This window comes from Rutilus rutilus, assembly GCF_951802725.1.
Source record: "Rutilus rutilus genome assembly, chromosome: 4".
NCBI classification, from domain to species: Eukaryota; Metazoa; Chordata; class Actinopteri; order Cypriniformes; family Leuciscidae; genus Rutilus; species Rutilus rutilus.
In genome coordinates, this window is record NC_140212.1 from 51,843,767 (window position 1) to 51,859,203 (window position 15,437).

A 15,437-nucleotide genomic window follows, 5' to 3' on the forward strand; every position below is an offset into this window, starting at 1 on the left:
AATAAATAAGGCAGACTGGAGATATATATATATATATATATATTTTTTTTAACTAATTTCTATTTATGAACATCTGCATAACTGAAACACACACAGACATCAACATTCAGCACATAAATCTCAACAATGGTGACAATCAAAATGTCACAATGCATGCTGGGTGCCAGCATACTACAAAACTCCCAGCATGCATTGATTATTCAGCTGAATTGTCTTACCATTTTCTGTGTTTGCTTGTTTTTTTGCTAATTTTTTTGTTGACTACAAAATTATAAACTACTAATTATAACTGATTGCTGTTGGAACTCTTGCTGTAGTTTCACAGTGGTGGTAATGTAAAGTTTAAGTGTGTTAATAATGTAACACTTTTGATAAAGGATTGAACACTGGATGAGATCAAGGGACTTATCCAAAGGTCTTGTTTTATTGTTATTTTATAACACGTCACTTTGACAGCGAATAACTTTACATCTGAGGCGTTTAAAGACTCCATTTGTCCATCGTTTATTTCTAAAGAAACACGACAATGTATAAAAGGCTCCATTACCTTGTATCTTACACTATATGGCCCCGTATAAGCGGTTTTTGTAAAAATAGGCTAACAATTGCGTCATAACCACGCAAACTACCGTATAGACAGGAGGAGAAGCTCGCAGGCAATCGGGGGGACGTGGAGGCAAAATGACAAAATAATGAATCAGAATACTTAGCAAAAGTTGCTCCTGATCTTAACATATGGAAAGCTCCTACTCACGCTCTCCGTCTCTGCGAGATTCGTAAGGGAATGATTCAGATTTCTGTTGGCACAGCTACTAGAGCGCTTACAGCTGACAGACAGGTTGCTCTACGTCACCAAACTCAGTTTGAGTCTGCGCAGTACAGCTCAGCCCAGGAAGTGAGTGCTTCTAATTGACTTCACTTTTCTCTGTTGAAGTCTATGGGGTCGCTGTGTCCATTTATGTGTACTACACTGGAGAAGCGCGCGCGCCTTCACAGAGCAAAGCCGGATTAACATTTTCATGGATTAATCATTTAATTCTGATCTGTAAGGCCGGTGACACACTGGATGCGTGGCGTAAGCGTCTCAGCTGCGTGGCGTGTCCGTTTTTAATTCGGCTCCCATGTTAACAGGTTAGAGCTTGCACACTGCCTGCGTGAGACATGCATGCTAGAAATAGAACCGACGCCTATTTTTCAAGCGACACGCAAGCGCGTTGGAAGCGTTTCCAGGCAAAATAGAATGGGAAAATATGTTTTTATGCCATTTTGTACATAAATACATATTAATTAATGACATTTTGATGTTTGAAAGTCTATAGGTTGACATAAATTCAGATATAAATGTAATTTAAAATAAATAAATAAATAAATAAATATTGATTTTCAAATATTGCACCTGTCAAACATAGTCTATTTTGCCGTCAATACTGTTAACGGTGTCCTTTATCAGTAGGCTTTATATATCCCATTATTTTTGTCTATACATATATTTCATGTCATTTTATTTTTTAAACAATCAAGTCCTGGTTCCAACCACGGTTCTGGTGTGTAAAGACACAGAAAACGCGACGCAGCTGACACACAACAGAAACGCCACGCTAACGCCACGCATCCAGTGTATCACCGGCCTAACAGGGTGATGGGACACAGGTGAATGCAATCAGTGATAATGAGGTACAGGTGAATATGATGAGTGATCAGAGATGATGAGTCCGGGCAGTGAGTATGGGAAATGTAGTCTGAGAGTGAACGTGAGAGTCTGACGTGGAGTGCCCTCTGGTGGCTCTCAAGGGCACTCCAGCTGGTGACCGTTACAATAACGGCATCTGTTGAACAGCATGATAACACACTAGATGAGCTGGAAAACAAAACACGAAAAAAAACGTGATAGTGAAAAAAACGTTGTGCTTTAAGCAATGTAAGTGTCAATGTGTCTTAAGCAATGTGTCTAGACCTGCCTGGAACTACTTTAGCTGTGTATTTCCTGGAAAATAATTGCACACCTTAGAAAGTTTGTCAGCCAACCAGAATCAAGCATTCAACCATTGACCCAAAAGCTAACGCTAACCCATATAATCCTAACCCATAACTCATCTCATTAGCAGGAAATGTTGGAATCATCCAGAACAAAGTGTAGTCACAGTAAATCCATAGTCTTGTGTTAAATGTTAGTACATAGTAAAGGCACCTAATAAAAAGTGTGGCTTAAAAATACAACTCTTTTTTCCTGTAATTTAAATTGCTTACATTATTTTTAATTACAGAGAATTTGCAGAAGTTTTTGGAAAACCACAAAGCCAACATGAAGAAGAAAGCAGAACGTATATTTGAGGGCAAAAAGGAAAATAAAGCAGATCTCAAAGCTGTTTACACAGAACTGTTCATCACAGAGGGAGATATGGCAGATGTCAATCAGGAACATGAGGTTCTGAAGATGGATGATGCTTTCAAGAACAAACAAACACAGGACAAACCAATCAAATGCAATGATATTTTTACTGAATTGGAGGAAAAGGAAAAGATTGTGCTGACAAAGGGCATCGCTGGCGTTGGAAAAACTGTCTCTGTGCAGAAGTTCATCCTGGACTGGGCAGAAGGAAAAGCCAATCAGAATATAGACTGTGTTTTCATGCTTCAATTCAGACAGATTAACTTGATGGAAAATAAAGCGTTTAGTCTCCATGAGCTTCTGCTGGAGTTTTATCCTGAACTCGAGGACCTGAAGGACCTGGAGAAATCAAAGTTATATAAGGAATGCAAGCTAGCATTTATATTTGATGGACTTGACGAGAGTCAGTTGCCTTTGAATTTTAAAAATAGATCATTAACCAATGTTAAGAAAGAATCATCAGTAGACGTGCTGTTTACAAGTCTGGTCAAAGGGACTCTGCTTCCGTCAGCTCTCGTCTGGGTGACCTCACGACCAGCAGCAGCCAATCAGATCCCTCCTCAGCATGTGGGTTTGATCACAGAGGTGCGAGGATTCACTGACCAGCAGAAGGAGGAATACTTCAGAAAGAGATTCACAGATGAGAGTGTGGCCTCCAGAATCATCTCGCACATTAAGACATCTCGTAGTCTCTACATCATGTGCCACATTCCCGTGTTCTGCTGGATCACGGCCACAGTCCTTCAGAATATCATCATAGAGAACATCAGCACAACACTCACTGAAATGTACATTCACTTCCTGCTGATACAGATGAACATGAAGAACCAGAAGTACGATGAAGAAGAAGAGAGAGATTGTGAAACACTCTTACAATCAAATAGAGATATGATATTAAAGTTGGCCAAGCTAGCGTTTGAACAGCTGAAGAAGGATAGCGTTGTGTTCTATGAGAAAGATCTGAAATCATGTGGTATTGATGTGAGTACAGAGACAGAGTTCACAGGAATGATCGCTGAGATCTTTAAGAAGGAAGATGGACTTCATGAGTCAAAGATCTTCTGCTTTGTGCATCTGAGTGTTCAAGAGTTTCTTGCTGCAGTGCATGTGTTCCTCTGTTACCTGAACAAGAACATGCAGGAGCTTCAGTTTTTCTTCAATAAACCCAAAGAAGATATCACATTACATGAGCTACTGCAAAAGGCTGTTGGTAAAGCCATGAAGAGTAAGAGAGGACATCTGGACCTCTTCCTGCGGTTTCTGATGGGCATTTCACTGGAATCCAGTCAGGAACTGCTCAAAGGCCTGCTCACAGACACTGAAGACACCACAGACACTGAAGACACCACAGAGAGCATCAGACAAACAACTGAATACATTAAAGAAAGACTACAGCGGAACATCTCAGATGAAGTTTCAGTCAACCTATTTTACTGCTTACTTGAGCTCAAAGATAATTCATTATATGAGGAAATCCAGAGACACCTCAGTCCAGATGATCATCCAGGAAGGGGACTCTCCTCTTCGATGTGCACAGTGCTGGCCTACACACTGCTGATGTCAGAGAAGGTGCTGGACGAGCTCAACCCAAAGAGGTTCACTTCATCACCAGCAGACTACAAGAGACTCGTTCCGGCTGTGAGATGCTGCAGAAAAGCCCTGTGAGTAATTACACAATTACACAACAATTAAAAGTTAACATACAGTTGGAAATATCTTGTTGTTCACACTGTCAACTCAACATACTCAGGTTTTACTTTCACATTCGCTGATTCACTGTGTTCAAAAGTGTGTATGAAAAGGTGTCTCATAACTATGACTTGCAGACTCTTTCCCCTGTGTGAACTGTAGTATGAATGAACCAGTGGTGTTTCCTCTAAACAGACGAGGTAGACAGTGCCTCCTAAAGAAATATCATGAAAAAATAAATAAAATAAATCTTAGCCTCTTGTTTAGCGTTTAAACACATTATTATCTTCCCTCTTTTTATATGAATAAAGGTCAAAATGACATTTAAATTACTGTGAATTTTTTTGTTTGGCTGTTATGTGTTATATATTGTTTACATTGAGAAATTGTAAAGGTTCAGGAGGCAATAGCCTATGTGAGATGTAGCTGGCGGTTAAAATACTCCAATATAACAAATGTCATGACCAAATTATACTCAAAATAATCATGCCCTACGTGGAGGTTTGACATGAAATGTTTCTCAATTCTCATTAAAAGCAATGCGGTAAAACCATGTCACTGGGACATTTTAAAATGCTCTACGTGGCGTTATGTACTAAAACAACAACCAGGGAAAAATATTATCTCGCACATTTTCTTGTCATCAACACCAACTACTCCTATGACGACGACACCGTAAACCGAGTGGAAAGACACAATGTTTATGTTGTTTTCTTCCGCATGGAAAGCTGTTATAAAGAAAATGCTTAATGTGTCTGCATCTGCATGTCTGTAAATAGTATAATTTATTAACAAGGTGTATATTAAGTCTTTATTTAAATTTTAGTTAATTACATTGTAATTAATTAAGCAACGTTAAGCATTGTCTTTAACTAGCCGAACAGATGGCCCGTCACGCCTCTCTTCATCAGTTTGCACTGGCTATCAACAGCTGCTCGCATTAACTTCAAGACACTGATGTTTGCCTACAGAACAACCACTGGCTCTGCACCCCTATACCTAAACTCACTACTTCAGACTTATGCGCCCTCCAGAAGCTTTCGGGTGAACGGTGCCTTGACGTGCCATCCCAAAGAGTCGAAATCACTTTCACAGACCTTTACCTGGACTGTTCCAAGCTGGTGGAATGACCTGCCCAACTCAAGCTGAATCTGGAGTCATTTTCAAGAAAAGATGTATCTTGTTCATCAACAATTGACCCATTAATACTAGCACTTAATTACTTTATTCTGTGCTTTCTATTGTTTCTCTATTAAAAATAAAACAAACTTGCACTTTGCTAGACTAACTGGGACACAGCACTTACAAACTGTTGCTCTCTTGTTGGTTCGATTGCTTTTATTGTTCTCATTTAGAAGATGCTCTGGATAAAAGCGTCTGCTAAATGATTAAATGTTAATGTTAATGTAAAACTTGCTCGCTTTAACCAATGACAAGACACATGGCAGGATCACATGACAAACAGGGAATCACATGACAAGACACAGAAACATGACAATGACAAAACGTGACACTTTCTCAAGTCCTCTGATCATTTTCTTACCAAGGGTCACTTTGTGGCTGTAATTGACTGTTTTTAAGGGAATAGTCAGAGGAAAATCCTCGGAGGAATCTCAGAATTTGTTGGATCATCCTCAGACATGAAATATAACTTCTTTAGACTGGCTTTGGGCAAATTGTATTTCTAGGTGGTGCTGGTGTATTTATCATTGTTTTATTCTATACAGTAAGTAAAACATTTTTATCCATTTTATCATACTTCAGCTATTGTAACCTTTTTTTAAACATAACTTCCATTGGTTCACTCCGAGCAGAATCAGGAACGTTTCTGTTCTTGCGTTCCTTCTGTATTATTATTGTAAAAAAAAAAGTAAATGTAGCCTAGTTTATAATAATAATATTAATAATATTTAGGCTATAATATAATATCTCTCCTTTCTTATGTAACACCATGCCAGCTTCTATGGATATATAGCCTATTCAGGTTTATTTATTTAAAATAAAACTAGGCTTAATAAGAAATAAATTAATTTAATTTATTTCTCATTGGGCTATAAACTTTGTACTTCACTGGCATTATTGACGTAAAATATCATCTTTCCCATATAACAGCATAGCCTGGATGCCAGCCGAACTTAGCCCCACCCACAAAATTTTTAGGTCGGGAAGTTTGGTCTGGACTCAATCCGTTGAGGAGCTATTATGCCCGAACAAAAATAGTTCGGACCAATCAAATTGTCAGGGCGGGCTTTATACGATGATGGACAGATGAGGAACGTAACGTAATCATCCACGTCACCAACGAGCGCTTGGGTTGAATTCGTTTACAACAAAGATGACTGCCGCTGGAGGATTGAGATTTCACGAATCACGAGTTACAAATAAGTCAGATAGAATAAATGCATATTTGGCGTGCTGTCCGAGGAGAGGCTCCGGACATGAGAGTGAGTGGAGGGATGCTGAAAACTGTCAAGGAATGTTAGGTGAGTTGACAGTGAATAAATATATGCTTCCTCTCATGCTGATAGGGTGTAGACCGTAGACGGCAATTGTTTGAAGTTGATTGGATTGATTATTTGAATGTGCTCCTCTCGAACTTTGTTTATAAAACATTATGTGTAGATTCCGCCATCACATCTGTTATAGAAGATATCGACAGCGCATTCATTTTAAAAGAGGAACAGAGAACCGCGATCAAGGCATTTGTCGATTGTAAACATGAATGAAAAACATACGTCACTTACTCCGTTGCTCTGATTGGTTGTAGGCAGAGCCGTTGACTATCCAATTAAGTGCAGAGGCATTTTCCTTCCTGGTTCGGTTGAAACACGCCCCATAATCAAAGCTCAATGGAGCAGTATCAGACTCACATTGGCCCTCATTTATCATTCTTGCGTAGAAACGGGCGTATATATTGGCGTAAGATTATGCTTACACTCCTCTCATCGCCTGATTTATGAAGCTGTGCGTACCTTTGAAATACAGGTGTACGCAATACCTGCGCTTGATAAATGCCGCGGCTGAAAACGATCGTCATTAGAATAACACGCCCCTATATATTCAAGTCTCCGCTTACCCCACGCCCTCATTTTACGCCATGGACACACGGAAGACGGCAAAGAAGAGAAACTTCTTTGAGAAAGAGAAAGCGAAACCAGGGAAGTGGAAAGAAACAAAATTGATTTCTAGATTTTTATTATTAATGAAGCTTATTGTTATTTAGAAGAAGAATGTCGTTATTATTATTATTTGTATTATTATTATTATTATTTAAAAGAAGAAGAATGTCATTTTTATTATTTTGTCAGTCCGAATTATTTTTTTGGTCATTGAAAGCCTTTCATTACTAAACCCAGTCCGTGCACACCTGCCGGGCCTAACCCTGGCCTAACCATCGTTTCAAAGAATAGTACAACGGCGAGCGCGTCGAGTATAAACGCCTCGTCCGTTTGGGGAGGTGCGCGCGCAGTCTGTGGAGACTAGCGCTGCGGAGCCAGGCGAAAGTATAAACAAGGCTTGAAACGTCAGGTAAAGCGCACAGCCTCGCAACTTAAGGAATACATATGCCTACAATTCAAATGCTTTGGTAAAGTCACACAAATGAAACATTGAAGTCCATGTTGCACAAAAATAAACACTGAAGTTTATAAGTACTATGTTGTTGGTTTTTTTACAGTGGGTCATAATATATCATATCTTTTAGTTTGTCAGTGCGTTTTGTAGTGTTAGGAATTGTTTTTCTGCGCACTCCCGCACTCAAAACGTGCGTACACCACCTCCTGAGCTGGTGTAGGATTTGAGCGTGCCGTACGTCAACGTCCATATTGATAAATCTCAAAGTCACCGTGGTTTTGGGTGTACGCCAGGTGTACGCTGGAAATTTGGTGTACGCACTTTTGATAAATGAGGGCCATTCTGACTAGAATTTGAGTATGACGACGTCAGGCTAATAACAGCAGTGAGGCGGTAGTCATTCTAAACGTCACAGAAATACAGACTATTCAAATTGTAAAGTCTTATATGTTCGGTTGACTGTATTTTACCAATTCAAGAACTTTTGCTGTGTGCGTGTGAGGCAGCGGCGCGACCACTATTTATTTTTCCTTCCAAGAGAGTAAACTCTTACTCTGTAATTTATGGTCATACATACATAACTTTGTCTCTGTTTCCTTTGAAGCACGACACACTGAACTGAAACTCAGCACGTTTTCTTTTGTTTTTTAATCTGTAATATTTAAGTGAATGAGGGCTATATTTCAGCTTTTTTGAAGAAGAATCTGTCTAATATTTATTTTCCCAGCAAAACTAAATAAATAGAAATAAAAAGGTTTTAGTTTAACTCAATGAACACAAAAAACGATAAAATGGTCATGTCAATAAAGCTTTTATTTTTTGAAAGTGGTCATACATGTAGGCGTACACTACAGATTGTTTTGTGTTTTGTGGCATTACCCTGTACTTTTAGCTACTACATTTATCTACATGCAAGCCTGAGTATTCATTCTTTTAAATGATCTTTTAATTGTTTGTCACTGTAATAACATTAAATCGAACAGTTACTTTGAACTAATTTAAACAAAGAACGATTCAGTGTGTCGGCGTCCTCGTGAGGTTAACAGAAGAAAGGGATAGTTTTTGTTTGATGTGTGTGAACATCCATCTCACCTTTCTTTCACAAGGCATTCAGTGTAGTTTAAGATTAACCGATTTTGCAAGTTTTCTGAACCCAGAATTTCGAGGGCTATACTTTCGCCTACATTTACAAATTGAAATTTTTGCAACTGTGAGGTTCACCTGTAACTTTTATGTGTTACCTTGTATATTTATTGTTATCATATTATATTAACATACTATTCATCAACATATAGAAATACAACGAATACAATGAACAAAGTTTTTAAGATAATGCAGAAGTCTCTGCCTAATATTTCAGCCTGATCTCAAGGCAGTTTGTGCCACAGTCATGAAATGTATTTATTGATGTTGTATTGATAAGTGTTCACGGACACGAATTTCTTATTTTTTCGTTTCTCTCAGAACAACTTATCTATGTATTTTCCTTTCTTCTACTAAGCGCCCACTCAGTCTGTTCATAGTTGTCAGTCACGTGACCTGTGCGCTGGCCTGGAGGGCAAACCAATATGGGCCGAATTGGTGGAATGGCTTCTCCGTATGACGCAGCACAACCCGGTCAATTTTCATTCTGTTTCAAGCCGTGAATATTTGAATTACCTCTCAAAAGATGAAAAACTAAGATATTATCACAAATATAATATTTGATATCACTTGATATTGTAATAATGATTATTAATGTTGATTAATAGATAGCCTACATAAAAAAATATTGTGTTTGGAGAAACTGGCTACACATATAAAACATTAGAACCATATAATAATTATTTTAATGCTTTTTACGCATTAGAAAATGAAGACTTTACCTAATCTTATCAGCCTGATGAATAAATATTAACATTATATTAACATTAACTGTATCCAGAAAGGGAGCAGAATGTGACCAAGCGCTAGTTTAAGCACTCTCACAAACACTCCTGTTAAAATCACTGAAGCTGACGACACTGTGACATGAATCTCTTACATCGAATCTGCACTTTGTTGTTCATGACGGGAGAATTCACGAGTTTCAGTCAGACTTCAGACAGAGAGAGCGCACACACAATGAACAAAACTCTTCGTTTCAGCGATGACTAATCTGAATGCCTCTGATTGGCCGATCACATTCAACAGAAAGGCATGTGATTGGTTATAATGCTCAACGCTGCAAAACGAAATCTGACTGAATGCCACAGTCGGATGGATCGAATGAATGTTAAGCACCTTTTAAAGTTTATTTAACCAATACTATCACTTTATGTGTTTATTTATTTTTCCAAAACTTTTCCAGGCCTGGAAACTGTTATTTTAAAATTCCATGACTTTTCCAGGTGTTTCATGACCGTACAAACCCTGTTTTTAAGACATCTCATCTAATTATGATCATTTTTAAAGCACATTTACCAAAATTCATCATGAAAGATCAAGTCTTATTGTATAATACATGATTGATGTTTGCTTCAGCATTGGATACTGATATACACTGCCGTTAAAAAGTTGTTGATCGGTAAGATTTTTTAAGTTTTTAAATAAGTCTCTTCTGCTTACCAACGCTGCATTTATTTGATTACAAATACAACAACAACAACAAAAAAAAGTAATATTGGGAAATATTATTACATTATGTGAATATATAGTAAACTGTAATTTATTCCTGTGATCAAAGCTGAATTTGCCAGCATCATTACTCCAGTCTTCAGTGTCACATGATCCTTCACAAATCATTCTAATATGATGATTTGATGATCAAGAAAAAAACTGATTATTAGCAGTTGAAAACGGTTATTTACATTATTATAAATGCTGTTCAAAAGATGCTGTTTTCTACGTTGATTATAATAATGAATGTTTTTGAGCATCAAACCCGCATATTAACGTGATTTCTGAAGGATCATGTGACACGAAGACCTGAGTAATGATGCTGAAAACACTAAATGAATGCTTTGAATGAATGGACAAATTATGCTTTGATCACAGGAATACATTTTAAAAATATATTAAAATAGAAAACAGTTTTTTTAAATTGTCATAATATTTCACAGTATTACTGTTTTTTTGTTGTTGTTGTATTTGAATGCAGTCTTGGTGAGCAGAAGAGACTTCTTTTAAAAAAGTTAAAAATCTTACAGATCCAAAACTTTTGAATGGCAGTGTATTTTTAGGCTAACTTGTTGCTGCACTTTGTCTTTTTTGCAGGCACGCGCATCTTTAAATTTGAAAGATTCCCGTTCCCGCAGCGGTAAATTGCGGGTGTGTATTTGCAGCCTCTTACCGCTAAGAGTCGCTACAGTCACAGACTTTGCAAAGTGTCAGCTTATTCTCTCTATTGCGTAATCTGCCGCCTCGGCTCATTTAGAGCGATTGAAAGCTGGTAGCAAATCAATTCAAATGAAACATTGAACGAATTCTGTCGTGGAAATTCTTTCTCAACTTTAAATAATAATTGTAAGACAGTAGGACATCTCAAAGGTTAATAAAGATCTTTATTTCTTGCAAGAAATAGACATTCACATACAGAACGCATCTGGTATGGGAAGGCCCCGACTTCTGCTTTTTGCCCAGCTTATATACACAAAACACATCCTGGTTAGGCTTCACCATTCGTTTACCTTAAAAGGAGGCATCTCGTCCAAAATCTTTGTCTTGCATAAATTATATCCAAACAGAACAATATCATGCCTAGATACAAGTTCCTGTTTTTAGCTGCTGCTCAAAATTCACACCTTTTGTCTATCGTTATTTTTATCTGAAGCTGCGCACATATTTTCACACTTGAAGTTCACCAACAATAGGTCACTTGAGTACTCTTAGTCTCTTTGCTACTAAGTCTCCTATAACTCAAAACATTTTGTCACTCAAGCTTGTCTTAACTTATGCATTTCTAAAACTTGGTTACATATCTTTAATAACGTGCTTTAGCTTATATGAATATATTTCTCTAAATGCTCATGAGGAAAAAATAAAGTGACAGATGTTAATACAAGTTGTACACTTCTAAAAGTAAAAACACATCTAAGAGTAAAAAACACATCTAAATGTAAAATTTCTAATACAATTCATAATCACAATAGTGAAATTACTGAAATTAAATAAAATAAATTTAATAATGAAAACATTTTCAACATAAAACATTGCAATTGAAAAATATTAGGCTACATCAATGAGGCTTTGCAAGACCATAAGACGGTATCTTAACAGCATTCAGACGATAGCTCTGTGGTCAATGCAACAACATGAGCCTCGCGGAGCTTCAAGCGGTCCGAGATCGAATCTCAGTGTAGCGGACAGTGTTTATGTTTTACCGTTCTTGATGCTTAAATATGTAACTGTTTATATTATAACTCCTGCACAGACGACACATCTGATGAAGGAAGATTGTCAGCCATCGCACCAGAAAATGAAGATTATGAAGCTCGTCTTTAATCTGCTAAATAATAATTTTTTTTGTGAATCATTCACGAAATTGAGATGACTGACAGTGATACCCCGCCATAGCAACGGAAGACATTTTTCAAAACAGATCGAACAAATCAGAAAAATACTTTCAATACAGTATTGCTTTCAATTAAAAAGAATAAACAATGAAAATGTAAAAGAAAAAGAAAATTAATTAAGTTTGAAAACCCAGCGCACATTTCAAGGTATAAATAAAGTGTCGGGACAGTTTATTTATTTAAAACAGGGTTGCATCGATAGAGTTTATTCCCTTTGCAATGCAAAATAAGAAACAGAATCATATTCTTGCGACATTTAAATTTCTATTGTCGATCGCGAATTAAAGAGCTCTGTATCACACACACTGCTCACACACTGTAAAACTCTACAAAACCAGTTGAAACAACTGGATTGAACACTTAAATTGAAATTATGTGTGAAAAACCTTTAAATACAATAAATAAAACTACAATATTCATAATCTAATAAGATATAGGGCCTACATTTGGACACATCGAGAGATGTATCCTTAAAATAATTTTGCCTTTGCCTGCTCATCAGGCTGGCTATCCGACACTCTCCATATGAAAGACAGAACATTAACACCTATTGTCCTGCACCCCCACGATAAAGCCACTGAACTGCCTTCTCCAAACCCCCCACAGGCTATCTGAGTCTGAGACTGACTTAAAGCTGCCGTCGGCAAGTCTGGCAGATTGGTTGACTTAGCCAAAATTTTGAATGTTTACAACTCTCATGCCCCTCCCCCACTACCAACGAGCACCCGCCCATCGTCAATTCGTGTGTACCTGATTTTCTGTGAATGCGTCCATCTCTTCAGCATCGATCAACACCATGGACTCGGAGGTAGGCTGCCCTGGCTAATCTATCCATAGATAGCAATAACCGAGGAATTGGAAGCTTGTTATTAGATTTTCTCTCTGCCATCGCGCTTCGTACAATCTTCAGGCGAACTTCAGGCGTGTCGTGTGCATATGATATTGTAACGTGCGCGTCTGCATGAGTGAGTGGCGTGTGCACGTGCACAACTTATCAAATATGACACGACCTGTGGCGTGTGCACGACCTGTGATTGACAGTCAGATCTCACACCCCCCTGCGCTGATTGGACCCGATGATCCGGGACGGTGGACTTTTGCAAAACAAAATAACACGCTCCAGGTGGAGTTAGAAGCTCGGGTTTTTTTCTAAAACCACCTTATTTATGTTGTTCTGTCGGATTATAGTGTCAATTTCACTGAATTTGATCAAAAAAATTTTGCCGACGGCAGCTTTAAAACAAAGTTTCACACTCACACTTAAATCGCTATTCTAGACATTAGCATTAAAGAGTTGATAATGAAGGAATTAAATAATTTAGGCTACATGTATATTTATGTCATAAATGTGTATTACTAAACATTATACATTAGCTAAACTGAATACAATCTTCAAATGCATGTTCATTTGTTGTCATGAACAAAATGTTCAACTCAATATTAAATTACACAGGGATCTTTGAATCCCTACAAAAAGGGTGCGATTTGTGAACAAATTTTTTTTTTTTATTCAAATAAATCTCGAACCACAGTGCTTCGTGCTGCTGTTAAACTAAATAGCATTTATAGAATAATTATGAACTTAAATGAAACAATATCGCAACATTGACAAACACATTTATTTGATCTGTTTTTACAATTTAATTAAGGGCCATTTTGCATACATTTAATGAGAGCGAGATTTTCACCCTTTCCTTGTCCTTTCATCATTGGGAAGCGCTCACATGATAGATAAACATGTTTGAGTAGACCCTCTGTACCTCTCGGTTTCAAATGGATTACATAATCAGGCTTTAGACATAGCCGATTAATTTCGTATCTTGACTGAGTTGAAGCAAGTGGCTTTCGGTTAATTTTTGTGACGTGCAGTTCCCGGAGACAGAGACGACAGACAAACTTTTATTGTTAGCCTAATATGAATAAAGGTTTACAGTTTTGAACGATGTAGGCTACTCTACTCTTATATGTATGTCCGGAAAATTACGGAGTAGCCAATTAAGTTATTTTAGCTGTTATGAGAAAAATAAATCCAAATGAACGAGCCACCGCATTTGTCGAACACTAATTCACCACACCAGGATGAAACCCGACTTCAGAACAATGCATAGCGCCACTCGTAATAGGCATTCCGGTTGACAGCCTACCGTATAGGCCTATTTTAGTGTGATTTTCCCACAGTGACAACATTATTTGCAGTTAATTTATCAGACACTGATAATTATGTTAATTCTATTTTAAAAATGCAACGTACTGTAATAATCTATAAGCATATTAAACAATCGGTCGAAGACGAATATTTGCACATTGCAATTTGGTCTGGGCTATGTTGTTCCATGCGCCATCTGGTGGATATTCTGTGAACACATTTATTTAAATTCTAAAAAATGTGCTGACAGGATTCAGCAGCATTCTGCATGAATGATATTGTGGGTAAAAGTGTGCATTCTTAATGGCCACATCTGTAAGTGACGTGTTTTGAGGACACTCGCAGAGACAGGAATTTTGACATATTTTTGCCTGTGTCCATTCAAGCACAAATACATGTGAATTCATGTATTTCCAGTGCTGGGCTTAGACTTCTGGGGGCCCTAAGCAAAACTTTGTCAGAGGGCCCTGTCAGTGCATCCTTAAAAACAATAAAACCTCTTAATCTGTTTGTTCAGTTTCATTCAGTATGCAGGGCTTGACATTAACTTTTTTGCTCACCAGCCACTGTGGCTAGTGGTTTTCCAAAGTTATGTCTTTATGTGTGTGCACTTTGGGTATTCTTAAATGAAACGAGTGAGTCAATCAATCAATCAATCAATCAATCAACTTTATTGATCCCACAAGGGGCAATTAATTAAGAGCAGCATGTAAATAACAATAAATAATACAAATCACACGCATTATTCACACAAGTAACAAAGTCCATCAGTCCATCACACACACACCCACATAACGTACAGCAGTACACAGTATTGGTCAGCATGTGCAATTTTTCCCTTCTCCAGGAACTCTATGCGGAATTTAAAAGTTTAATCGCATAAGGAATGAAAGATTTAGAATGACGATTCGTCTTACATACCGGGAGCGCGTAACGACGCCCAGAAGGCAGCAGAGAGAATTCACCTGCCAAAGCATGACCAGGAGCAGCCAGGATGCTCTTTGCCTTCCGCAGTATTTGCTGGTTACAAAAGACATTTAAGTCTCTCTGTTTTTCGCCGATAATTTTAGAGCAGATCTTTACAATGTTATTCAGGCTATTCCTGTCT

General features: G+C 37.7%; 2 protein-coding genes across 2 annotated transcripts in view; both read left to right on the forward strand.

The window, feature by feature from the left end:
* The window catches only part of LOC311289593 (protein NLRC3-like), a 258,776-nt gene that overhangs the window by 195,416 nt on the left and 47,923 nt on the right, over nucleotides 1-15,437 (forward strand). The window lies entirely within an intron of this gene.
* The window catches only part of LOC311289101 (protein NLRC3-like), a gene marked incomplete at its 3' end in the record, with an annotated part of 42,110 nt that overhangs the window by 1,795 nt on the left and 24,878 nt on the right, over nucleotides 1-15,437 (forward strand). The window contains exon 5 of the mRNA XM_084406859.1: nucleotides 2,265-4,050. Within this exon, the coding sequence (XP_084262985.1) occupies nucleotides 2,265-4,050 (1,786 nt within the window). The remainder of the gene's footprint in view (nucleotides 1-2,264; nucleotides 4,051-15,437) is intronic.